We start from the raw sequence: 27,290 nt of genomic DNA on the forward strand, positions 1-27,290 counted from the left end.
GCTTCAAGTTAAGTGTGAGCTTTAGTGCAGTCTTGAACTGGGGTTTAGTGAGAAAGTGTTTTTAATAATATTGACAGAGTCACTACTAATTAGAAGATGAAGGGCGGGTTCTTATAAGCAGGCCTGTACTCCTAATTTCTATCCATTATAGCCAACGACCATTATTACAATGACTTACAATTCTGTAGCGTTTCTCATTCTGAAGGATCCCAAAGCTCTCGCCAAAGCATGGCTGCTTTACAAAGTATGCATTTTTATCTATAGCTCAAGGTTAACTACCATAATGTCAGGCTTTGCTCTGCAGGTGTGAAAGGGTAATGGAAGGACACAAGAAGCCCCTGCACAGCAGCAGGGAAACACTGCAGTCCTTCCACCCATCCCCTGGGGTGCAAGATACCCCAAAAGAGGTGGGAGAGGTCAGAGAGGAAGGCCATTGTCCCACCCACCCCCATACACACTTGGCCTATGCAACACTCTCTAAAGGGCAAACGGAGCTCTCCCATCATGTGTAGCAAAGGACTCTGGGAGGAGGTCTGACACCTGGAGGCAAAGTCCCTCTCACAACTCACCCTGGGCAGTGCCGTACTGGGACTGGGCCTTAAAGGCACAACTCAGCACACAATCAGGAAACCACCTATCTGCAGGAGTAAGCTCTGAGGCAATTCCACCCTGCAGATCAATAAAGCCAGATATGCAAATGGCTTAGAGACGGTTGAGGAAGCTGTTGCTAGGTCGTGGGAGATGCACATTACATCTCTAGGTGGCACATTCTGCACCAATTGCTCATGCCAGAACTGGGGCTAGCTGCAATGGCGGGGGGGGGGGGGGAGAGGATTAGCACATGGCCACATGCTTTTGTCTTAAGGTTACATTTTATAGTTGAGTAGTCATTTGGTAATAATTCTTTACAAATGTTAGAAAACAAACCCACCAAATCGAACATCTAAAACCAAACAATCCTACAAAATTATTGTTTGCCCCCAGGTCAGTCCTACAGGCAACCCCAAAGTAGGAAGACAGTGTGCGTGCGCAACAGAAACAGGGCTCAATTCTATCACTATTGTTCACCCTGATCAACACTTACTCGAGTGTATATTCTCACCCCCCTTTCATTAGGCTTACGGGTAGTGGGAGTTTACTGGGAGGAGGAAACTCACTCAGTACCCTTCATGGGGCTGTCTTCCTCCTCTTCTTGCTGCCCACACTCAAAGCACCGTCAGCCCACGTTAGGTTTTTGTCACTCTCTTCTGCTTGTGTTCTGGTATAAAACTACCCTGCCCCAGACAACGTGGCAGCACCATGCAGCACACCACCAAGCCACTCCTGTATCTGGTGGTGTTATTTACACCAGAGTGTAAAATACTATCATTCTGGTTTAGTAGTGTTTTGCATCCACTTTGCAAGAGTGTAAATGACCGAACAAGGTGCAGTGCATCAGAGAATCAGGCCCCTAGTGCCTAATGTTACTGGCCTATAATTCTAGAAGAGCTAACAACATCTGATGTCATGCATCAGTAGCACTTCTGGCACTGCATGTTGGTAGTAGCATTATTAGTAATAAATGCTAAAACGGAGGAAAGTCTGTAATATTATTGCTATTTTAGATGGGTAAACTGAGACATGGAGACGTCAGGTGAATTGCTCGTGGTCACAGAACAAGTCAGTGGCAGAGACAGGAATAGAACACCGGAGTCCTAACCACTAGGCAGCTGGTCTGCATGTAGATGCAAATATTCACATCCAAAGTACCCATATTTCCAAAACCTTCAGATATTTCTCCCAAAACTGAAATGTAGATAAAGAATAAAGAAAATCAATTTTGTTCTTCTGCATCTACAATGATCTAAATGTTTCAGATGTTCCCCAAGCCATCTGGATAATTACGTTTTACCAGAATACTGTAGTCACATGTGCAAGAATTACTCCACCCTCCTCTGAATGGTAGCCACTTCTGACCTAGATCACAGCAACTTATTTATACTCTACAGTCAGAGCAAATCAGCACAAGTTTATGACAGGAAGTCAGAATGTCATATTCAGTTGAAATTGAAGGACAATTTATATAGACAGAATGTAATTACCCCATTTGACTTTAGCCAGACCACCTGGGCTAGCAAATTTACTCTTACAAACTGTTCTGCGAGATCTTTAACAAACACATGTGATCAGGACCTCATATCCTGAAGAGTGGAACAAATGTGATGGAAACACATTTGTGTACAGTAAGATAGGAATCTGGGGAAAAGTGAGTGCATTGTATAAACTAGAAACTACTCAAAATCCTTGTGTTTTATTCTATACGCCTACTCTTAACTCATTTCTCAAATCATGGTTTATTTTTAAGGATATTTACTTCGTAAGGCAAAATCCATTAGCTAGTCACTTTGGTTCCCGAACACCAAAAATAGCGGATGTTTACTAGGAGGGCCCAACTTGTAGTCATTTGTACCAGAACAAAGTGGGTGTAAAACATTACTGAATCAAAACAGAAGCTTTTTATATTCCCTTTGCACTGGTGCAAATGACCACACAAGATGAAGGGGAACAAAGAATCAGGCCCTGAGTTTTTTCCTGAAATTTTACATTCTCTTTCCCTTATGATATTTGTTTAACTGAAGTTTCTAAGACCTGTGTAAAATTAAGTCTGCTCGCTCTCTCATTAAGAGCTTTTCTGACTATGGATTAACTCCTGCAGTCCTTCACTCGGGCATCACTCCCAATGAAGTTAACTGGAGTTTTGCCTGAGTAAGAACTAAACACTGTTGGATCTGGCCAATTATGAATATTAATAAAAGCAAAAAATATAATGTAGAAAACTGTTCCCTTGGTACTGAAACATGAACACAGAAAGGTGTTTTTATTTGCAATCACCTTTTTTATACACAAATCCTCGAGGTAAAACGAGCACATTAAGCCACTGCTATCCACACCCTATGGCTGTGTAGAGTTCATTTTTCAAATTGCTGAGCAGAACTTTCATGCACAGATCCAATTATTTGCTATAATTATTGGGAATTTCACAGCAGAGCTCCAGCAGGTCACTTATGTCAATTATTTTTACACAAATTATGGCAATGTTAAAATAATTTTCATACCATTCTGTTAATCTTATTATGTACTCTCACCTGTGCATAATATTTGCACTACAATGTTCCCATTACCTCTTACCATCAAAAGTGAAATAATTATTATATAACCCATGTAGGTCTATCCTGATGTACAATCAGGTAAAACCTGTATGCACTAATGCATTTTGCAAAACCCTTTTCCCTCTCTCTTGTTGCTTTTCTTAGGCCTGGTCTACACTTATAAGTTTTACCAGCATAATTATTTCAGTTAGGAGTGCGATGTTTTTTTGTTATAAACAAAATAGTTATCGCAGTAAAAGCCCTCGTGTGAACACTGTTACATCAGCGTAAAGGTGCCTTACTCTGGTATAGCTTAGCCTGCTTCCTGAACTGGAATAAGTACTTTTATACTGGTGCTTATACTTCTATGCTGGACCCCGTGCCAAAAGAGGCACGCATTTCCTGCATAATCCTTGTGGCTTAGCCACCTCCTTGAGCAGAACCACAGCGGTTCCACTGCCAGGCAGGGGTGTCCAGCGTTTTTATATGGAACTGGATTTGCTTCTGTGTACCTCACACAGGTGACACTTTGACCCTGACAACACAAGCCACCAGTGTAACTCAAGCGTGACCTGGAACAACCACTTCTTGGGCCGAGAATGTGGGCCCATTCCTTGGCCTCTCTGCTGACACCTGCCCATTGGGAGCTAGTCTGACACCGCCAACGTATTTCCTACAGGCTGCTGGACGGCTAAACATTAACAACAGCCTGCCGTTAATACCAACCTGGCCTGGATTCAAAATCACTGACCAAGAGGCAAAAACACTTATATCCCATTACCAGTCCTGTGAGCCATCCCAGTACCCTCCTTTATTATTTCACTTCATCCCTCCTCCCTTCTGATTTGCATAAAATAGAGAAGTGACAGAGAAAATTCACAACAGTAAAAATAAACTTATATGACACACTTGTGGTGATTTATCCTGGATTCACTGCAGTTTATCTTAGACTTTCATACTTACTAATGGTGGTGCCATTTACATGGTAGGTGCAAGTAACACTATCTTGTCTTCTGCCCAGTGTGAAGCCACTTCCTCTGAGGACAACATGAAACTCCTCTGAAAACACAAAATTATCAGCCTTGAGTGGGCGTGGCAGATGCCAGGTTTATACAAGTCATCCAGCTACAAAACAGGGACCGCAGAGGCAGTAACATTGCAAACCTACTCATACCGCCTTGCTACAGTGCCCCAGTGTGCCTCACATTTCCCCTAGAGAGAACCAGCCTGCAGTGAGAGAGTAGTTTAGTTTCCATGCTTAAAGGACTTTGAAATGCATAAGACCACCTAGCAACTAAGGCGAGACCATATCCTCATGCTCTGCAATAGAAAGGTCAACTTCATGAGTCTCAGCCCCACAAACAAGATATTATGTAAAGCACAGCAAGCCCACAAGTTCTTATTGAGCCCTACAATATAAGGTATATGGGCTTGAGACAAAACTCTTTGGAGTCAGTGGAAAGACTCCTGTTGACTTCAATGCACTTTGCATCTGGCCCTTTGAGAGCATCAGATATCGGCTGGCTTGAATTTGTTCTGAAAATTGGACGGTGATCATGAAGTTCTCTTTGAGTGACTAAAGAGTCTTTATTTATTTAAGCCATTGCTCGGAATCAAATAATCCAGTCACTTTTGTAATTTTTTTTTTTTAACAAAACAACAGAACAACAAGATTTTGCAATAACCTTATTTTGCCTGAATTCAAAGCATATGTGGATTGTGAAATCAGAAAAAGAGGCAAAGAAAAAAAGTTAGGAATAGGTCAGACTCAGGGGAAATTAACACTTGCACTGCCTTTCAAGTCTGGCCTGCAATTTTGTGTAATTATTCTCTAGCATTTTAACATATATTTCTTCTAGTAATACAAATCAGCAAACTGCTGTTTTCAGAATCACGTGAAAAAAGTTGAAAGTCCATATGTCCATGGCATAGTGAAAATTATGATGAATGTATGTGATTACACTTATCAGGATTTTTAAAATCAAAAATGATCATAGCAGCTGTACATGGAGTTACATGTGAACGTATCATTACCCTGAATGCAAGAACAACAGTATAGCTTCTATGACAGATTCTGCTAGTCTCTTAGTGAAGGAAACTGATTTACTGTAATTCTGATTTCTTTTGACTAATTACAAGGTTACAGTATTTGTTTACATAACATATTTCTGTGACTTGAAATGTAACTTGATCCATTTCATTTGACATGGAAAATTGCATATACCTTTAAGGTGGACAATTGGGTAGTAAAACGCACGGCTTTGAGACCAGCATGGTGGTTTAGAGAATGTGCAGTGTATTGCCTCCGGAGTTTCTGGACTAGGACTAAAGTGTGTTTGTACAGAGCCTAGTCCACGACTGGACTCCTAGATGCTATCTCAATACAAACAATTACTAATAATGATAGTAACAACATCGCTCAGTTTGTCATCCACTGGACAACATGGAGTTGCCAGACACAGGACTGAGAGTGGGAGCTGTTTGTCAATCCCTCAAAATTCTTACACTGCATTTATCCTAGGCTACAAGTAGAGGAGTTCGAGAACAACCATCCTAATAGGGAGGGAGAAGGAAGAATCCAATCCTTCCTTAATTCCTTTTCTGTCTAGTGGAGCCTTAGCTACACATTTTACACAAAGAGGAAAACAGCACTATCATAATTATTTGTATATTATTTTCCATTTCTAATAACTTACCTCCCACGCAGACACTTGATGGTTCCAAATATAAAATCTCTGTGCATGACTGCTTCAGTATCTATTGGGGGTGGGGGTGGGGGGAGAGGAGAGAATATCAAAATATGAATAAGATTTCGAAATACACCATCCCGCAACTGAGATCACACCGAACAGTGAGACAAGAATGAACAATGCACATGTTTTTCACAAATGCAACGGGACAGAGTGCTCGGAATCAGCAACGCAACCGACGCTCTGGTCACTGTTTAAACCAATTAGGCCACAGGGAGGGCCTGATTAAGGAGAGGAGTTCCTGATTACCATGTCGGATCGTGATTGGGCAGCTAATGAGCTAACTGGTCCATTAACAAGAAGACCGGATCAAAGAGCACAGGAAGAAAGTGCAGTGGGGGAAGAAGCAGAAGAGAGAAAAAGTCTGATAGGCCCAGACAAAAGGGAGTTCACTGGGAAGAGAAGCCTTTTCTTCCCCTGCCTTTGAGGATGGGAGCAGTGCGTCCCCTGTCACATGCATAAATTTTTTTTAAAATGTACTGATTTCACATGTATGTGCTCTGTGAGAACACGATGGATGTTTCTGCAATAAAAATAAGGACCCGATCTTGCAAATTCTTACACACCTGTTTATTCTGAAATATTTCCTAAGCGTTGTACCACAGGGACTAATATGTTAACTTGGGACTCTATTCAGAACAAATATTAATGTCTGGTTTTGCCCTTGGAATTTCTGTGTAGCTTCCTAAATTCATTTCCTATGGATCCTAATCCTAACGTACAATCCAAAAGTGCCTGATCCAAAGCCCAGTGAAGTCAATGGGAGTCTTTCAATGGGCTTTGGGTCAGCGTCAAAGCATATATACCAAGTTTTGGCATTAATCCTCATGCAGAGCAGAACAGGAATGCCCAGAGCTCTCAAGGGTATTGGATTTTATGGGAGATTCTGCATTTCAGCTGAACCAGGCAGCCTTTTCTGCTACACCAACAAATCAACCAATGCTCACCCAGAGTTGAGGGAGAGAATGATTCACATACAGAATGCTCGTAAATCTAGGGGAAGGTGCACTCAGCCAGGAGCCAGAAGACCAAAGTTTCTGATCTCACCTCTACTGACTGCTCTTTATATGTCTGTGCATCTCAGAGTCCTTTTTATTAACTAATGCTTTGTGTGTGACTCACTTCTAGGATAAGGTATCATCCCACATTTTACAAACAGGTTGACTGACAAGGCTAAAAAACAAGATCATTAAAGCAGAGCTAGAACCCAGGTCTCTACAATGACAGCCCTCAGTCTTACCCAACTCAGCCACCTAGCATGTCTATAGAAAGTCTGGCTATCCTGTTACAAGGCTATTTGCAACTACCATGTTAACCATTAGTCAACACTCTCCCTAGTCATAAATATAAAAGAAAGAGTAACCACCTTTCTGTATACAGTGCTATAAAATCCCTCCTGGCCAGAGGCAAAATTCTTTCACTTGTAAAGGGTTAAGCAGTTAAGGTAACCCCACTGGCACCTGACCCAAAATGGCCAATGAGGGACAAGATTCTTTCAAATCTGGAGATGGAGGGGGACAAAGGGTTTGGGCTGTCTGTGCGATGCTTTTGCCGGGAACAGATCAGGAATGCAAGCCTTCCAACTCCTGTAAAGTTAGTAAGTAATCTATCTAGAAAATGTGTTAGATTTTCTTTTGTTTAATGGCTTGTAAAATAAGCTGTGCTGGAGGGAATATGTATTCCTGTTTTTGTGTCTTTTTGTAACTTAAGGTTTTGCCTAGAGGGATTCTCTATGTTTTGTATCCGATTACCCTGTAAAGTATTTACCATCCTGATTTTACAGAGGTGATTCTTTTACCTTTTCTTTAAATAAAATTCTTCTTTTAAGAACCTGATTGTTTTTCATTGTTCTTAAGATCCAAGGGTTTGGGTCTGTGTTTACCTGTACCAATTGGTGAGGATATTATCATCAAGCCTTCCCCATGAAAGGGGGTGTAGGGCTTGGGGGGATATTTTGGGGGAAGACGTCTCCAAGTGGGCTCTTTCCCTGTTCTTTGTTTAAAACTCTTGGTGGTGGCAGCATACTGGTTCAAGGACAAGGCAAAGTTTGTACCTTGGGGAGGTTTTTAACCTAAGCTGGTAAGAATAAGCTTAGGGGGTCTTTCATGCAGGTCCCCACATCTGTACCCTAGAGTTCAGAGTGGGGAAGGAACCTTGACACCCTACCAGAGTCCGGCTCAGAACCCAAGATTCCCAATCTCCAGCATTCCACTGATATCTAGCAAATACGAGTGTAAGTTGCTGTCAAAATGTTTGTAGCTGGCCCACAACCAGATAATTGTTCTCCTCTAGCTCAGGTGGTAGAGATCAGTGCTGGCGTGTGACGTATACGGGTTCCAACACTACTGATGACTCACGAACAGAGGTCCTTCAAGTTCTACAAGATGGAATCTGATTTTCCAGTGTTCTGTTTTTAAATGTTTAATTCATACCATGAAAAAAGCATCCTTAAAACAGGTTTTATAGTTTAAAAACCAGGATTTTCTGGAAATTCTGGCAAGACATGCAAAGAAAACACAGGTATTACACATATTGGTCATTGTCACACATTTTGATTGCTTTTGTCACAAACAGGCAGGCTTAAGGGTTGACAGGTATCGTGACAGGGTCAGGCCAGATGGCTACAGGAGAGTGACAGAAGGCAGATATATTAGCCCCAGGTTGAGTAGGTCCCTTTTTCCTGGGTAAGGCAACAGGGAAGGTTCCAGAACAATCAGGAACTTTCTGGAAACAAGACAGGCTGATTAGAACACCTGAAGCCAATTAAGAAGCCGCTAGAATCAATTAAGGCAGGCTAATCAGAGCACCTGGGTTTAAAAAGGAGCTCACTTCAGTTTGTGGCATGCATGCGAGGAGCTGGGAGCAAGAGGCGCTAGGAGCTGAGAGTGAGAACGCGGACTGTTGGAGGACTGAGGAGTACAAGCATTATCGGACACCAGGAGGAAGGTCCTGTGGTTAGGATAAAGAAGGTGTTGGGAGGAGGCCATGGGGAAGTAGCCCAGGGAGTTGTAGCTGTCGCACAGCTGTTCCAGGAGGCACTCTAGACAGCTGCATTCCACAGGGCCCTGGCCTGGAACCCAGAGTAGAGGGCGGGCCTGGGTTCCCCCCAAACCTCCCAACTCCTGGTCAGACACAGGAGGAGTTGACCTGGACTGTGGGTTCATGAAAACGGCCCAACTGAGGACTGCTGTGAATCTCTGAGGCGAGCAAATCTGCCAATAAGCGCAAGACCCACCAAGGTAGAGAAGGAACTTTGTCACAGTATGGAAACACAGGTTTTCCTACATGCCCTGAAAGGATGATAAAAAAAAATCACCCAAGTGAGCATGTTCAAAGAGAACATTAATCCATACAGGAGAAAAAGTTATCAGTGGATAACAGCCACATTGAGACAAATTTCAACATTTTTACTCCTTCTGTCTGCCTGAGCTCCAAATATCATCATTCAAAGGCTGTGGATCATGAGAGATCAACGGTTATTTTGCCTGTTTGTGAAAAGGACACACATAACCCACCTTCCTGGCTATTTGCCACAAACAGGGTTTTATCTCAGGAATGACAAACTATTTTCTTTCTCTCTTTTGGCACACACAAAAACAGCATGAAGACCAACCATTCTTGACCACTTGGCAAGGGCTTGAAAAATCCACTTCCCAGTGGTATCAGCCACTGTGCTCCTGTGTCAAGGAGCATGAGACACTATTCCAGTATCTATCACAGTCACAGATAAATTTCCTGCAAAAGAAATGGTCCTGGAAGTTCTCTACAGTCCAGTCATATAAACCCACTGTTGCCTAATCTGTGTCTACACTTAAAATGCTACAGCTGCCACTATGCAGTGTGGACACTAACTATAACAACAGGAGGGGCTCTCTCTTTGCTGAAGGTAGTGCACCTCCCTGAGAGCTAGGTTGACAGAAGAATTCTTCCACCTGCCTTGCGTCTACAGAGGGGTAGGTCTCACACCCCAGAGAGAGGTGGCTATGGCAATGTAAGTTTTCAGTGTAGACCAGCCCCTAGTTCTTACTCCATGAGACAAAGCCCCAGCCAGCTCATGACCAGACACCGTGCCAATCCATCCATAGGCATCCAAAAGACCACAAAAGTGTCTGTAGGTATTGAGTCTTTAATCCTATGTTTAACTGAATCATAAATCTAGCTCTGACATGGGTCCAATTTTGTGACCGCATACAACGAGCCTGCCAAGTCACGTGGATTTGGTAATATCTTTTACTGGACCAACTTCTGTTGGCAAGAGAGACAAGAAGTTGGTCCAATAAAAGATATTACGTCAACTGCCTTGTCTCGCTAATATCCTGGGACCGACACAGCTACATTGCGTAAGTCGGGTGGACGTCATTCAGATATGGTCTCCTCAACACCTAATATTTTTTTTTGGACCACTCAATGGTAGATTAAGTGGAAACCGCAAGAGTCAGTCAGTCAAAAGTACAAGCTGGTTCTGCCAGGCTAAGCAGGATTACAGTCATGGAAGGGGAGCGACATATCGAGCCCCCAACATGTTCATATGTTGCAAGAGATAAATCTATCTACACATGTGGCCCTCATTACTACAGTATCTAAGCACCTCACAACCAATAATCGACTTTATTATCCTCACAACAGCCCTGTAAGGTAGGGAGGTACCATCCCCAGGTACCAGAGAATTACTGGTAGACTAAATAACCTGCCCAAGTTCTGCCTGACTAGGAATTGAACCCAGCCTTCCTGAATCCCAGTCTGGTGCCATCTTCACTCAGCCATGCTATGTAGCAATTTTCTCAGTGTGTAGCCAGTTAATCTCATCCTCTTAAATCCAATATACATTTAAATTGGGTTTCACAGTTGTGTAACAGTAAATTTGGCAAGGAAGAGCTCCAGTTTTGTTCAATGATTAATATTCATTACAGCAGCCAAAAAGCTGCTCTAGCTTACGCCAGCTGCCAGTGGTCCTAAGAGACCTGTTACAACAGCCAAGGATTGTCAGAGCACACCAAAGGCCCTGCCACACCCACTAACCTGGCTTCAGGCAGGCAGAGTGATGCAGGAACAGCAACACTGGCTCTACACCATCAGAGGAGTCTCATCACCGATGATCCTTCTTTGCTGGCTACCCTGGCTTTTAGGCTTTGCAATGGTGATACAGTGCAAAGTGACTGTTGCGCAGGGAAGAATCTGGGTCTCTTTTTTTCTTGTTCCAATACAGAGCCATCAAATTAAAAACACATTTGGTCCCACAATAGCAGCAGCAAGCGTGTGAACACTTCCAACTCCTTCATCTCAGTGACTTCTGGGCACATTCTGCCTCCTACTAACTCTACTCACCTCACCCAGGTGTGGACTTGAAGAGGTGGAGACCATTTAAATGGGATATGGGCATTTTTCCCTTTTTCTTTTAGAAAAAAAAAAGTGAGGAAATTAAACAAAGCATGGTATTCCTTCAGTTAAAAATTCACGGTAAAAGCACTGTTTTTTCTTATAAGGAAATTTACTCTCATGAATAGGCCTATTTAAGTCAATTGGACTATTCATCTGCTTAGAGTTAAACACATGTATGACTGTCTGCAGGGCTGGGGCCTTGTATACTAAAGGTCGGATCTTCAAAAGTGCTCAGTATTGGCCTAACCCTGCTCTTGTAAGAGTCAATGGGATTGTTACCAGAAACAATGGGAGAAGGATTGGGGCAACACATAAGAACAGCCCTACTGTCTTCCGACAACGGCCAATGCCAGCTGTCCCAGAGGGAGTGAACAGAACAGGTGATCGTACTGCACTTTTGAAAATCCCAGCCTACAGCAATTCGTCAAGACTCTCTCCGTGTGCTGGTGCATGTGGCACCTTTCAGTCAGAAAAACTCCCTCCCTCACACCTCCTTTTAGGTTTTGTTTTTATTACTCCACCCTGTTTGCTGGCGGTTTCTGTTGCTGCATTCCAGACTTAGGACCAAGCGGGGACAATTACAAAATAGCTGCATGTGCCAATTTCCTTCTTTTCTTAAAGCCAAAAAGCACAAAAGCAGATATGGATAAAGATACGGCTTAGAGAGATTTATCAGATCTGAGGCACAAAAAATGAGCGTTAGTAAAGAGTTCAGGCTATATTCACCCCCTTGGCACCAGTTATTTCACAATTCCAACAGTAGATGTCCTACTGGGACAATCTGACGCCAAGTGTGCAAAGATTTTTTTTTTTTAAATACTGTCATTAGAAGTAAACAGTTGCCTTGACACAAAATTTCCATAACTTAAACTATTCTTTTCTTTCACTTGGCTTGAGAAAGCCCCCATTCTTCCCCAAGAGCTTCAAAAGTTCTTGGCAAAGACACGTCTGGGTGTGCACGATTCCTCAACTTTATTTCTTAACTCTCGATATGAAGGCCAAGGGGTTTCCTAAAGGATAAAACCTGCATGGCTCGCTTTGACTTGCAATGTAAAGGTACTTAACCTTGCTGTCTCTAGGACATTAAAACTAGGCTGTTCCCAACCTTCAAAAATCTTCAGTCCCTAATGGCCTGTGCTAAAAAAAGTAACAGCATTACAGAAAACTACTTTATCGTCCCTAAACTTCCTTCTGTGGAGCAACAATCACCTCACATACACACCCCTGAGGAGCAGAATTTAAAAAAAAAAGAAAAAACCACCCTGTAATCATTTGATATTACAAACGTATGGGACCTCACTGGAAACAGAAACATCAGCCTATTGTCTTTCCTCAAAAATAAGTTTTCCCTTCCTGCTTCAATTCTCCCATTTTACCAGAAATCTGGTCATTCCTTCACAGCAATACTTACGCACAGGGCCAGATTCCCCATCTTCCACAGAGTGGAAGTGAGAAGGATCATCCACGTAATGGGGCAAATCCTGCTACTCCTACCCATGAACGTGAGCAGTGCCAGTGACTTCACGGGGCTGCTCATCTAAGTGTAAGGCAACTGGATTAGCCATCATAATGGGAAAAAGAAAATGTCTTCAAAGATAGGCAAGCCACACTAATTCTGTCACTCTCAGGAGAGAGAGAGATATTTGCCCCTTAAAAGGATGTATGGGAATGTCTTATCCTTTCTCCCCCCCCCCCTTCTGTCTCTGCCCCCCACTCTTTTTTCTGGTTTTCTTTCTTCTTCTTCCTTCTGCAATGTTATTTCATAGAAGTCAACAAAGCGCACCTACACTTCACTAAAATGCTCATGCCTTTCCTTTTTTAAAAAAATATCTAAATACTGTCAAACTCTTTGATCCAAACTAGGTTTGATAATTTGTCTCCTTGGTGCCCCATCCATTGTTAGATATGCACGGGGAACCTGAGCCAAATCCCAATTACTCCCATTGATTTCAACAGACTTTGCCTAGCCCCTTAAGAAATACATCCTCCCCCACATGCCAGGCTGCAGATCTCCCTGCAGGGCTTTCACTGAAGGCCAGAGCCTGTAGTAGCCCCCAGCCATATGGGATATCAATGGACAGAGGATATGCTAGCAGTAGATCCACACAGAACTCCCACACCTTAACTGGCCCTCCCTTGTCCCAGAACTAAACACTCCTGCACCTCCCCACACAGGGAACCCCGACACAGGCCTTGAGCAGTTCACCCAAATCCTCCTCCCACCTCAAATAGGGTAGGATTTTCCAAAGCACCCAGCATTGGCCTACTTTACTCCCATTCAAGTCAATGGGAGTTGTACCATAGACTTCACAAGGAGCAGAGTTTGGCCAACACAGAGGGTTTATTGAAAATTCCTCCTGCAGGTGAATGATGACGGTTTTGCTACATCTGGAATTCTCTCAGACCAAGGAGGATGCCCCATAGTGAATGACTTGAACTGTGTTTTTGCATTTTCGCCCATTGCTCCAATTTACCTGAAAGAGTGTGATGTGCAAATGAACAGATAAATAGTTTCATTCCCCTTTTTGAAAAATCTATTCTGAAACTCACTTGTTGTGGAAAACTCAGGCACAACAGAAAGTGCAATAGGTCCGCAACACTGCAATGCCACCGTCAAAAGACAATCCGTAATTTTGAATTCCATTCTTTCCTGGCTCAGGACAATGAAGCAGAATGATTTTGTGCTGCAAATTCATTATTTACAAATTCACTGCACACAATTCAAGTTGACATAATTACTATATAAGGCCGTCCTTGAATAGGACTCTGCTTCAATAAGTACTCTGCTGACATACAATAAATTCAAACAACTGTAAACTTCCTTGATAAAGTTGCATGCAGGGAGAGACTCAAGGAGCTGATGTCATCTATTCTACTTCCAGAGTTCCATGCCAAATACAGAGCCCTATTTTCCCCTGCACATAAAGGCCTTGCTTCCAAGGAATTCCCTGACTGCCAGCTGCCCCACAAACACATATTTTCCCATAGCCCAGAGTGTAGAATCAAGTAGACACTCACTATTCCCTTTAGCCCCATTCCCTCCAGCCCTGTCCCCACTCATGGAAATCTTCTAGGATCCGGAGGAGCACCTCCAGGGTACTCCATAGACGTACATGCAGCTCTTGTACCCCGGCCTGAATATAGGGCACAGGCTGCTATCGAAGTGGAGGGGATGGTAGGGGCTACAAATATCAGAGCGGGGAGCTTATACCACAAACTTTCTGCATAAGCTAAAATTTCAGGAAATTCGGGGATTTCCATGGCTCAACAAACTAACTTCTTCATTTTTCCTGCACATAATGCAACGTTTTCTTTTCCCTTATGTACAATTTTAAGAAAAGAAAAAGAAATGGCACTAACAAAAGCTGTGCCCATCACCCCTCTGATCACTCTGCCCCCCCCCCATCTCTTTTTAAACTGTAAGTTCTTGAGTGCAGAGATCATGCTACCCTATGCATGTCCAGACAGATTATCACACACTCAGGCCTTGATTCTGACTGGAGTCTTTGGATGCTGCCTCAATATAACCACCACCACTTGTGGGGACATAACATGCATTCACTGGTTGAAGATAGGAAATACATCACCAGGTCTGATCAGCAGTCGGATTTTGCAGGGCAACAAGACAATTAAAGGGCCTGATCCTCATTTAGATGTGTTGCACCATTCTGTAAATGTGAAGGGGTTTTAAAGTGAGGGTAAATGTAGTTTACACCCACTTTAAGCAGCCGTAGGGATTATCTACATGCAGGGGGTGTGATATGCTCTAAAAGGGTGTGATTTCTAAAGCGCACTAACATATTGTGCTTTAACTGGCCTGTGTAGACCCTGCTGGTGTGCTTTAACATAGTGCTGTTTGCAACAGTACTACATTAAAGTGCACTAAGGAACCTTTAGTGCACACCAGTAGGGTCTGCATGGACCAATTAGCGCGCTTTAGAAACCATGCCCTTAGTTATCATGGGAATTGGGTCCTCCATGAAAATGGTCAGGGCTTTAAACATTCACTCTCCCATTCACCAGCAGCGAGCAATAAACGTGCCATGACAAGTGAGCAGTTAAAACCAACTACTTCTGCAGAATTAAATCTTCATTGTTGAAAACGATTACATTTCTACCCTCGATGGCTGGAAGACAACCTTCCAATGTCAGCCAATGAAGGGAAGTCTTCCTGAATCTGCAAACTATAACAACAAGCACTTCCGCTGCTCCTCCTTCAATCTCACAAAAAAAGAAAAAGAGTGAGATTAACAAGGATGTGATCAGTTTCACACGGCTATTCAGAGTTGTAAGTCAGAACAAAGAATCACATCAGTGTCACTCTGAGCAAAAGCACAATCAGCAACAGGAACTATTCATGGGAGAAAAGGACCCAAACCATGAAAGAGAGGTTGTGTATCTGAGAACCCGACCCAGAGACACATCTGGCAGAAGCCAGGAAGCTGGGAGTAGTAGGAACATCCCCTGCCCTTCTCCCAAACACACACAATTTATTTGGCTGAGCAGGTGAACAGCAAATTCCTTGTCCTTTCCAGCAGCCAAAGGATGCATTTTAAAGAATTTTAAATATTAGCAGACTAACTCAGCTGCTACTCTGAAACCTGTCATTTTAAAGAACAGCGTTATCACTGCGATCTTAAAAGCAAACAGCATCAATACATCACATGTTCAGCGTCAAGAGAGAGACACTGCAGAGATCTCAAGAGACAGTTCGAGGCAACAAAGCTGGAACTTTCATGAAGTCACATATGGCCATTAAGTGAATGGATAATCTACAAAATAGTTTTCACAGTCAGAAGTGTTTATTAGTAATAAGGGGCTAAGCACTTCTGAGTCCATACAGTTTATCAAAGATATGCAAGATAACCCATGGGCACATGAGCACCAACTCATCTCTGCTGTAACTCCACTGACTTAATAACATTACATCAGGACTGAATGATGGGAATTCTCCTATCGACCTAGCACTGTCTGCTCCGTGGGTTAGGTTGGTTTACCTGCATCCCTCTGAGACATAGTTATAGTGACCTAATTTGCTACTGTAGACCAGGCCTCAGTTGTGCTATTATGGTTCAGTCCAATTTTGCCTCTCAGCCAGGAGGTTGGGAGTTTAGGTCCTGGTCTAGCAGAACACTTAACCACATACTTAACTTTTAGCGTGTAAACAGTCCCACTGACGTCACTGGGAATACACACTGGTTTAAAGTCAAGCACATGCTCCGGAGCCTTGCTGGCTCAGGGTTTTAAAGTCATATGCCAAGACTAAGGTGCACACCCAATTCTGTCATAGAAGTGCAGTACTTCGGATGCGCTCAATTTTAAGAAACACTGTCCCTTGTATGGCCACTACGTAGAATAATCTATCTAATGTTATTACAAGCTTGTCTGATCTGGGTTTACTAACTCGTTAATACATAGGCTTTTGGTAATCAGACTTTTTTGGACTGTGACCGACTGCTTAGTTTTTTCTCTCTTTTTAAGAAACTTTTTCTGTTCTGGAAAGTTGATAAATTGAAAGTTCCACAGTCCGTAATTTATCACGTCTCTTTCTCAAGTAATTTCAGCTGCAGCCAAGACAGAGGAGGGTTATGTGCAGGAGTGGTTCAGCTCCTTCAGGGATATCTGAAGCTCCGTGCAAGTTCACAACTAGACATTATTTAAAGCCTCTGAAAAAAGCCCAACAGCTATGTCAGGCCTTGAATTTGGGGGCAATTCCTTTCTCCTGAACTGGTTTCCAAATAAGCAGTTTAGAAGTACAATAGTTAGACTGGATGTCTGCAGTGTGTAGCTCTACACAATTTCTGCTCTAACCCTTCCTGTTCTGCAGCCTCGTGTTTACCTCACTGTACACTTTATAAAGCAGCATAGTGGTTAGCCATTCTACTTCATTCATATAGGATTTAATTCAATCAGAGGCATTTGACAGACACACAGTCAGTTCTTGACCCTGTACACTGAACCCAGAGGAGCCTAAAGCTGAGTAAATTAAAAACAGTATCATGTTTGGTTAAAAATATTTCAGCTGGGGGTGGGGGGAAACACCTACACCAATAATCATATTAGCAGTTGCATAAAAACAGAAGCTGAACTGACGAATTATGAAAAGGCAGCCCAAGTAAAATAGAGATCACCATTGCTTCTAGCCTTTAGGAACTCCCCTCTCAGCCACCTCTTTGTGCTACACATGCCTCATTTCAGTCTTGTCACAGCCTTGACACTGCTTGGGCAAGCACCTTCTCCTCTGGATCCCCTGTCGTCTGCAACAAGCTGCTACATTCGCTTCCCCTCAGACCAGCGTAAATCACGAATAATTGCACTGACATCAATGTATATTGGGGTAAGTGATATGAGAACCGATGCTTCTCTCTTTTCAGATCCTAGCTAAACACAACTATTTTCCCCTTTGCTAGTTCCTCTTAACGTTCTCTCCCTCTGCTGCCATTATACATGTAACAGAGCAACTAGATAGTTTGCAGTAAAGCTGTGAAGTATTTCAGGTACAAATTCTTATGAAAGGTACTACATAATGTGATTGTACTGCATGGTATTACACACCCTGCTAAAAATATCTTTTCCTGTCACTGTTTCAACACATTTCATGTTCAGGGGCCCTTAAGAAAACAGTACATTAGCAACAACTTGTGATCGACATAACTGTACATTGACAATTAACAAAATATGTTAAGTGTCAATTCATTTCACGGCATCATTTGATTTTGCTTAGCCCCAGTCTGCAGTTCAAAAGTTTTGGCAGCCGCTAGCACCATAAATCATAACTCTCCTGGCATCTGTTCCTTCCATAAAACTACACATTGAGTTCAGGATTCTGGGCAGGTCATCAAACACAGCTGGATTCTTTTCAGAGCAACCGTATCAATTTTCAAGTCTATTTAATGTTTTGAAAACAATAAATGGGATGGGCACACAAGAGATTTGTTTCCCTAAATTAAGAGATTAGCATACCACAGATTATTGGAGGAAGAGCTCGGAGAGATTTTAGTCACACTCAGCACATCAATATTTTGAACAATGCAAGCTTTTCAAGATTCCTGGTGGGTGGGTGTTATTCACTGCAGATTTATTTCTAATCTACACCTCCATTTGTCTTCATTATTGTTCATTGGAAAATGGAAGCTGCTCCCCAGGGAGACTGGCCATTACTGTTTTCAAAGGAAGCCAACAGCTTGATAGGCGAAACTGTGTGGAAAACAACATAACTAATGCATCTTAAGTACAATTATATTCTTGCTGTACATTCACAATCAATTTTTGAAAGAAAAAAAATGACCACTCGTTACAAATAACCTAAATATGCATGTGAAAGTTATGTTGACATTGCAGCATAGTAACTTTCACTAAAGTCATGCCCAGCAATCTGTGTGCAAAAACATATTCACGGAACGATTAACTCCTGTTCTCGGCACTTGCAGTTTAGGGACCCTGGAGTGCTGCCTACCACGCCCTCTGAGCCAGTCTTGTGTCCGTTCCCTGCAAAAGCACAATTCTGAGCCCAAACAAAAAAAGCACAAGGAATACGGTAAGTGCCAGTTTACCCGTGTACACTATTCCCAAGAGTGACCAATATAAGAAAATGTCAACCCACTAAAGCAGAGGTCATGGTGTTCTGTAGGAATGCTATGTATACGAACAGTGAGCAAAACACAGCTGAGTATTAGTGGGTCCATACCTAAAGCAGCGCTATGAACCATGACAAAATACAAACCAAATTAAACTAGGAGAAGTGCTTCGGTCACGTCCGTAGTATGGCATATGCACAGAAGCCAAGACATTTAGAATTTAAACTGGAACCCTCTTCATAGCTTCCCGTCCCGAGCCCACATTGTACAAAGCATTCATCCATACAATGATGGCTTTGTTGACTGATTCCGTGATAACATGTTTCAGGGTACATCGCACATATTACAGAGAAAATATCCATAAAGGAGAATAAAACATAGGCGGGGAAGGGGCCAGGATCCAACCTGCCAACAGCCAAGGCAAGGGGAGTGGTGCAAAGGTGGTACAAAAGGGAGCCTTCGCAGTTCGCTGCAATCACTGGGTGCCGGGCATAAGTCAAGGCAGCCTGGAGGCTGCTTTAAGCTACATCAGCTCCCAGCAGACTGAAAGGGGAGCCAGAGTAGGCTTAGCACACCTCCTTCCCTCCAGCCACGCCCCCTACGCTGTCAGCAGAGGAGGTTGGCCTAGGAGTCATTGTCTTGATTCTACAACACTGGAGCATCCCTACTAGTTGAGGGTGACCCTCCTATGGCTTGTTACATTGTTTCAATCACCTGCCTGCAGCACAAAGCCACCGCGCTGTCCAAGAACCTGCCCCGCAATCCAAAAATGTAACGTTTAAACGGCTGCAAATCTCTCTTAGCATCTTATCCCACGCTGAAACATCAGGCAATAGTAAGGCTGTTAAATTCAAATCCTCGGAGCTTCATCCCAACTATACAAAATTAGTGTGGGTTAAATTCATTTCCAGCTACACTGTTTTCTCTCACAGCGTCGGACAAGCCAGACTGGATTGAGCCAAACCATGTTAGAACCAAGTTTACAAACGTGCTTAATCCACGTTCTAAAATGGTTCAGCCTCATTCTCACTGACTGCTTAAACTGGGACTGTGTTTAACCCAGGTCTCCATGTGGTTTTCACATGAGTCACAGAACGCCTCACTGGCAGACTTTTTTCAGCTTAGTTGAAATAATATTTTCACAACTGTAAGGTGGGGAAAAGAATAGAGAATTAAATATAAGGGGGAAGAGGTGCAACACACAGCAATGGGTTAATATACTAGCCTTTCACCTATGGAGACTTTGGCCCTGAATCTACAGAGACTTATGGGCTTTTACATATTGACTTTGGTGGGACTACTCACGATGTGTAAAGTTAAGTAAGTGAATATGTCTTCACAGGATCAGGGCCCTACTGTTGAATTCAGCCCTGATATAAGCGGGTACACCTCTAAATTTATCCCTAGAGTTCCAAAGGGAAGATAAACATTTAATTCTAAATTACTTTGCTTTCTCAACTTTAATGGGACTTATACCCTCTCTTGCCATGGCCAAATTTGGCTTCAAAGATAAAAATTCATTGTAGATCATAAGAGTAAATGAGTACTGTGGCGTACATGACCTAATTTACCATGGTCCACCGTACACATCCAAACGTAGGACCTGTAAGTGTAAGTATGTGCCTTAAGTTTTACAGCAGATCTTGTTTCTGGCCAGGCTGCGCTCTTCCCCACTCCAAATAATTGTTAATCACTTGAAAACAAAAGATCTGACTTGGTTCTTCAGTGTAGCATTTTGCAAAGCCAAGAGCCTAGCACTTTGAATTTAGCTCCCTTTTAAAAATGCGGGAGCCAGACCAAACACTGCAGCCCGTGCAAGGTGAAATTCTGTATAACTTCTGTGGGATAGTCAGCGCTCAGATGTCAGCAGAGTGCTAAAACAAGCCCCAGCATCTCCCATTTTTGCCCCAGGATGTGTCTTTGCCACTTATTACCTACTGTGCAAATATGGTGTGGAAAGCAATCAGGCAACATGGCCACACGACACTAAATGTTAGACGCTCAATCCAAATTAATTTGAAACTTATCAAGTGTATTCATGGTGAAACACCATTTTGACATTGCACTCAAGTGAAGCCGTAGAAAAGCAACAGCAGAAATCACAAACACTGTGGGACCTACTTTTTATCTTCTGCCAAACATCTGTACTCTCAAAGGGCACCAAATACTCAATACAATTACAGCTATTTCCTGAGGTTACGTTAGTGTAGCGTGTAAACCAAGAGGAAGTTTAAAAAGGTGGGGGAGAAGGCTGCCTTCCCCTCCCCCACCTAAAAGAAAAAAAATGAAAATACCTGGGACGAGTGGACTGCATAAAACAACCAGTGATGTAATATCATAATATTAGTGAGGTTATTCTAATTATACAGTGTCTAAGCAATGCCTCATTTTGCAATTACTTAGTAGAGTAGATATAGATTAGAAAACTGCAGGTCATAAGGGATGCATATTTTAACAGAATCAGTCTTTTCCTCCAAATTAAAAAAACAACCTTACTTATGAAACATTACTTATTACAAAGGCCATGACAAATTCTTAGCTTCAATAGCAGAAGGGAACTTAAAAAAAACATTCTTAAGGAAAGTCTAACCTTAAAAAACAACTCATCACTAAGGAAACTCTAACTATACTTCAGATGGACTTCTGAATGCTTCATTTTGTGAAAACAGTTTACAGCATCAGTTATGTAATGTAACTGATAACAGTTTAGGGATATCTGACAAGTCAAATCCAAATCATAAGGCACACAACGGGCATACACACAAAAAAAATTGGAAGCTTGTCAGTTATGGTACTGGCTTATCAAGCTCACTGTTCTACATGAGAACATTATATGATTTGTAATATGTCAGAGAATGTAAAACTAAGGGCTGTACAAGTCTGAAGAGTAGCGCAGAAAGAATTCTATTCCAGGCCATTGAGTCTCTTTAACAACTACATGCAATAATTCCCAAAACTATCTTCTCGTCATCTCAATCACATGGAAAAACATAGCACAATGTTAGTTCTAAAGCTTGCACCAAGTGCAGCAAGAGTATTAGACCATCCATGTGGATTAAGGAAGAGACTGATCTAATCGAAATAATTTTTTTAATGACAACTTGTTGCTTTTCTTTCTTCACCCTGCCCCTTAAAGTTTAAACATTTAATTGCTCGCTTCCTGGCTTCCCAGTACAGAAACCAAGCATATTTTCCTTCTACAGGAAATGTTCCAATTAGGAAGATTCGTAATTGGTAATCAGCTGTTTCTTTAAGTTGATTTTGCTCTTGAAAAATGTTTCAGGGCTATGAAACGTCAAGGCTATCCTTAACGGCATGCACTTCACTGACCTCTTTCAAAACTTGTGCTTTCTCCTTCTCTGCAACTAGAAAAACAGGGCAATTATTTAAATAAATTCTGAAGTCAGGAGCTAGGTGGACAAGTTAGTAAGGGCACTAGCTTTTCACCTGTATGGGGGTGAGATGGCTTTGGTCACAAGTGACAACTACTTTGAAACAACCTTGTCTCTAATTACTGTGTCTGTATTACAGAACTGAACTGCATATAACTGAAGCAGTTGGATTAGAAACCGTGTGTATACAAATGGTTCAATGCAGTCAAACTAGCCACACGGATTCAGTTTAAAACTACTTGTGTTTCCATCAAGACTATGCTGAACCATTCATTTCCACCTGAGATGTTCACAGGCTACCCATCCTATAGATCATAGCACACCCCCCCCCACGTCAGCTGATTCTGGGCAGATCTGGCAACGCGATTATGGGACAACAGTGGAAATCCACTAGTCTACAATTACTTTGGCACCAAAACCATTCGGATTAGATGGAAACAGTTCTTAGCCCAGCTAAAAGCAAGTCTGGTCAAAATGGTCCTTGGAACTCGTGGGAGCACTTCTGCGCACAGAGGTGCGGCGTTTCACAAGTGCTCTTGGGGTGAGAGGTGTTCTTTAAATGGAAAATGTCTCCGTGGCGCACAAGACTGGAGGACTGGGGAGTCAGGAGACCTGAGTTCCATTTCTAGCTCTGCCACTGACGAGGTCTATCTTTGAGCGCTAACTCCACCTCTCCGGGCCTCTGCTTCTCCTCCCAGCCTCTCTCGGTCTCGTCTATCTAGACTGTAAACTCTCTGGAACAGGGACTCTCCCCGAGAGTTCAATACCGTGCCAATGGGGGCCCCGATCTGGACTGGGACTTCTAGGTTCTACCGTAATAATTAAAACAACAACTGTGGATATGTGTAAGGAAAGAAGTGTTCAAGGCGCATGTTAAGAGGTGTGATATAATTTGGTTGCATAAGCAGCATTTTACACAGCTGTTTTCCTTCAGATCCTCTCACTAATCTAGGTTATAACTTAATGGTAGAAATGTATTCTTACACAGCCATTTATTGATAGAAGATGAGGAAGAGTTTGACTGAAAGCATTAATTAGATATCCTTTTCTGCTATTCAAGTGAATGTGAATTATAGAGGGGGGTTTTATTGACTGGTCATTGCAGTCAGATCAGGCTTTATCCCCATAATAAATGAGAGTTGTACCAGAAAGAACTTCTATAATTAAGCCATAAGCTTTTATAGCAGTGCCTCCTAACACCACTTTAGCTAAGGGCTGTCAGCATGTCCATTATGAACCCAGTTTTTCACAAGATTATAACTTGCCTATAAAATTTTGCTCCAAAAAGAAAGTTGGCAAACCAGATCTCTGCCTCAGGGAGCATTAATACCTTTGAACTTATAATAAAGATGCTTTAAATACAGTATTGTGTGTGTATCGGTATATATGAGCCTTGAAAATTGCATGGCAATTTTACCAGTCCAGGCATAAGATCTGTTCTTGTGCCTTTTTCCATTGTTACCGATTAAAAAACAAACAAAAACCCAGCACGAATGGTATTTTATTCAGCCATCCAAAAAAAAACAAAAAACAAAAAAAAAACCCACCTCCACGAGGGGCGTAGCTCCCAGCGCTGGTGCACTGTCTGCACTGGTGCTTTGCACCGTTGAAACTTGCTGCACTCGGGGGGGGGTTGGGGGGGTTGGTTCACACCCCTGAGTGAGAAAGCTGCAGCGCTGTAAAGTGCCAGTGTAGACAAGCCCTTAGTCAAGAAGTGCCAACAGGACCAGATGCTGATAGCATGGTGCGTATAGAGTTACCTACTACCCAACAAACAGCCCCACTAATTTCAGAGGGACCACTGGCAGAGTAAAATACCACCCAGTGAGAGTAAGGGCATGAGAATCCGGCCCACATTATTTCACTCTATTAGCAACACTCCATCAATCAATCCCTCCAGGCTCTCCTATTCCCAATCATGTTTGTTGCTCTTTGCTGAACAATTTGTCAATATCGTTTCAGTAGTGCGGTGTGCAGAACTGACTGCAAGACTCAAGGCACAGCTCCGCTAGAGCGGTATATAGACAGACTATTACATATATATATAAATTGTCATCTTAATTTTGCATTTCAAGCCTAATTTTTGTGTTTTCTGAGAAAGCTACAATTTTCTCTTTATGGGGTGGGTTTCATCCCATGCTAAATGGATACGGTCCATTTAGAATCTATTCAGTTTTAAAAGATTCAGTTAAAAGTTGTTTATAAATAATTCATATGGTTTGACAATCATGTTGGACTGTTTTTCAAACTATGCTTTTCTCTCCCTTCTTCCTGAATGAAAGCCCCGAACTTACCCTACAGAGGAAACAGTAAAATTGACTATACACAAAATAATCAATTAAAACAACAGAGACAAATATTTCTCTCTCTAATCTCCTTCAGTTATAATAATCTTAGGTACAACCTGTTACAGCAGAAAAATTTTCAGATAGAGGGGGTTTTTTAAGCTGTTTCCCTTGTAGTGTCTGTTAAGCATCAAGTTCCTGTCGCCTTATCTGATAAGTGTTTGAGGTTGTTTTAAACATGAGAGAATATTTTACTTCCCACATTATGCACTGTTAACTCATAATATGAAAGATAAGTGATGTCTAATTATAGTTGGTCACATACTTTAGTGAAGTTACTAAAGAGAAATCCATATTTTAAAAAGAATGTCACTTTTAAAAGCGTACTCTGTTTCAATTCTGCTCTCAGAAAGAGCTGTGCAACTTCCACTCACTGCACCCAAATCAGTGGGAGTTCTGCATGCACATGTGAAGATAGAATCAGGACCCTCTTGTTTATTTTGTTTTTCAGAACCAGGTTTATTCAAGCAATTTAGATCTCAAGACCACATGCTCAACTGTGCACAGTGTACGTAATGGAACATTCCACAAACGCAGGCGAAACTCAAAACGTGAGCCTTTCTGCAAGCCGGAGAAAAATCTAGACAAGGTCAGATTGGTCTAAGGTTTGGGGTGCAGCCTCCCAATCATGTGGGCCCCGAGGAACAACAAGCAGGGAGAGACCCACTCCCATGCAGGCCAAGATGTCCAAGGACTGCTGCCTCCTTGCTGGCCCCCTTCCTTTGAGATCCTTGTCACCTATCCCCCTCTGGGAGAACAATACAGCAGTGGAGTGGAGTCCCCCGTAAGTACACTGGCAGCAGGGAAGATGGTCCGAGCAAAGTGAATTCCGTTTTCGAACAGATTTGATTTACAATTGGATTATCTACTAAACTAACAGAGGCTCAGCCAGGGAGGACATCTCAGGGAGCGCCTGTTCCCCTACTTGCCCCATAAGCCTGCAGAACCCCAACCCTGTGGAGCTCCAGCACAAGATCTTCTTTGGGAATACTAGGCTTTGGGGGGGAGGAAGGGAGGGAAAGAGATTGAAATGTAGGGCGCATCTGGCTCCCAGCTCTGTGCTTTAATCACTAGAGCCTGCTGCTTCTTCTCAGTAGACTGCTTCCACAACAATGTTCATTTCAGAATCAATTGAACCCATTAAGAAAATAGAGCAAAAGCTGTAAAATTTCCAGATGTGTATAAATAGGAATGTTTGAAATACAACTTTTTTTTTTTTAGAACAAGCTTGATTCTTATGCGACTTCATGAAGAACAGTTGTACTTGTGGTTGAGATTTTTCAAAGTTGCATCTAAGGGATCTGGATACTCAATTCCGATTCATTTTAATGGAAACTGGGCACCATGATCTCCTACAGAGCTTTGCTTGGGTTTTTTTTTTTTTTTTTAGGACCTGGACTACTTCTCAAGCACATACTGAAGTCCCACTGAAGTGTTCTAAGTTAAATGCTTCCTGAATCAGGACATGGATCCTCCAATGTACTAGCCATCTCCTTGAAATGCGCTCACCATCCTTCAACTCCCCAGGAAGACCACAGGCGTTCAAGATGGTCAGCGCCTCAGAAGAGGTGCTAAGCAGCTTGCAACACTGGTCCCTAGAACACTGATGTGGTTATCACACTCTAAATGGCCATTCCTGAATGGTGCTTTAATGGAGAAGAAATATCGTAATTAAATCCCATCCATATTAGAAAAGATTTGAGCTCCTCATATGGTCCCAAAATACCACACTGTGAAAGCAACTGTGCACTCCTAAACTCTTAAATCTCACATTGCCACTTTATTTATTCCATTTGCTCATGAAGCCATACTTCCATATAATTATCAGCCAAACTAAATCAGTAAACCATTCCTGATAGGGTAACCAACTTGCCTTCAGCATTTTTCTTTCAAGCTACAAGACTTTCTGCGTAGATTTATTTACTCTGACAACTCTGTTCATTTGATACTTTGTAAAGCTGGATATTAACAATGCCAGAAAAGCTTACAGAACTTCATGTGAGTTACCACCACACAGAAGTATGCATAAATAAAATAAATTGTTCAAATACAGTATATGGGGATATTATTTGAAAGAAATGTGGCACAATACACAGATGGGTAAATCCTTACTGACTTCATTGGGAATTGGAGCAAATAAAAACTAATAAAGAACTTCAAGATTTGGGCGAGACTTTTTCTTAGGTCATGTCTGTGTTGTGTTGCACATCACTGGTGGCAGCACGGTGAGTATACGGAGCCACACACCACAGTGAAAGGCAGGTGGTGTCCACACAGCAGTGGGAGGCTACATGCTTCAGCGAAAGGCTCTGGCAGTGGGGAAGATAGCAGAGAAAGGTCCCGGCAGCTGTCCGCAGCCTTTCCCTTCCCCACTGCCTCTCTCTGTCAGAGCCTTTCCCCACTACCGGAGTCTTTCCCTGTGGTGGAAAAAGTTAGCCAAAGACCCATTATCAATTTATGGACGTTTCAATCACTGCCCTAGAAATAAGCAAGTGACATTGATAGTGCCCCACTGTCCAGCTTCCACAGGGATAACATTTTCCAGGGGGAAAACGGATTGTTCAGATTGCTTCGCAAAGCATTTAAATCCTTGAAGTTAGAGCCAGTGGCTGTCAAGCCAGAAATTTTCAGGACCTTAAGAACAAAAATTAAAAGTCTAAACACTCCTGGAAACCACCAAATCAACAACCAGATATTTTTTTTTGTTTATCCCAACAAA

At 42.4% G+C, this 27,290-nt stretch overlaps 1 protein-coding gene across 3 annotated transcripts in view; it reads right to left on the bottom strand.

Annotated features, from left to right (window-relative positions):
* ANTXR2 (ANTXR cell adhesion molecule 2) overlaps window positions 1–27,290 on the bottom strand; it is a 174,804-nt gene that overhangs the window by 128,710 nt on the left and 18,804 nt on the right. For all 3 annotated transcript variants that reach the window (XM_048847486.2, XM_048847488.2, XM_048847489.2), the window contains 2 exons: window positions 5,825–5,885; window positions 4,092–4,187 (listed from right to left, as the gene is read on the bottom strand). In XM_048847486.2, the coding sequence (XP_048703443.2) occupies window positions 4,092–4,187; window positions 5,825–5,885 (157 nt within the window). The remainder of the gene's footprint in view (window positions 1–4,091; window positions 4,188–5,824; window positions 5,886–27,290) is intronic.

Source organism: Caretta caretta, chromosome 4, assembly GCF_965140235.1.
Source record: "Caretta caretta isolate rCarCar2 chromosome 4, rCarCar1.hap1, whole genome shotgun sequence".
In the NCBI taxonomy this organism is placed as follows: domain Eukaryota; kingdom Metazoa; phylum Chordata; order Testudines; family Cheloniidae; genus Caretta; species Caretta caretta.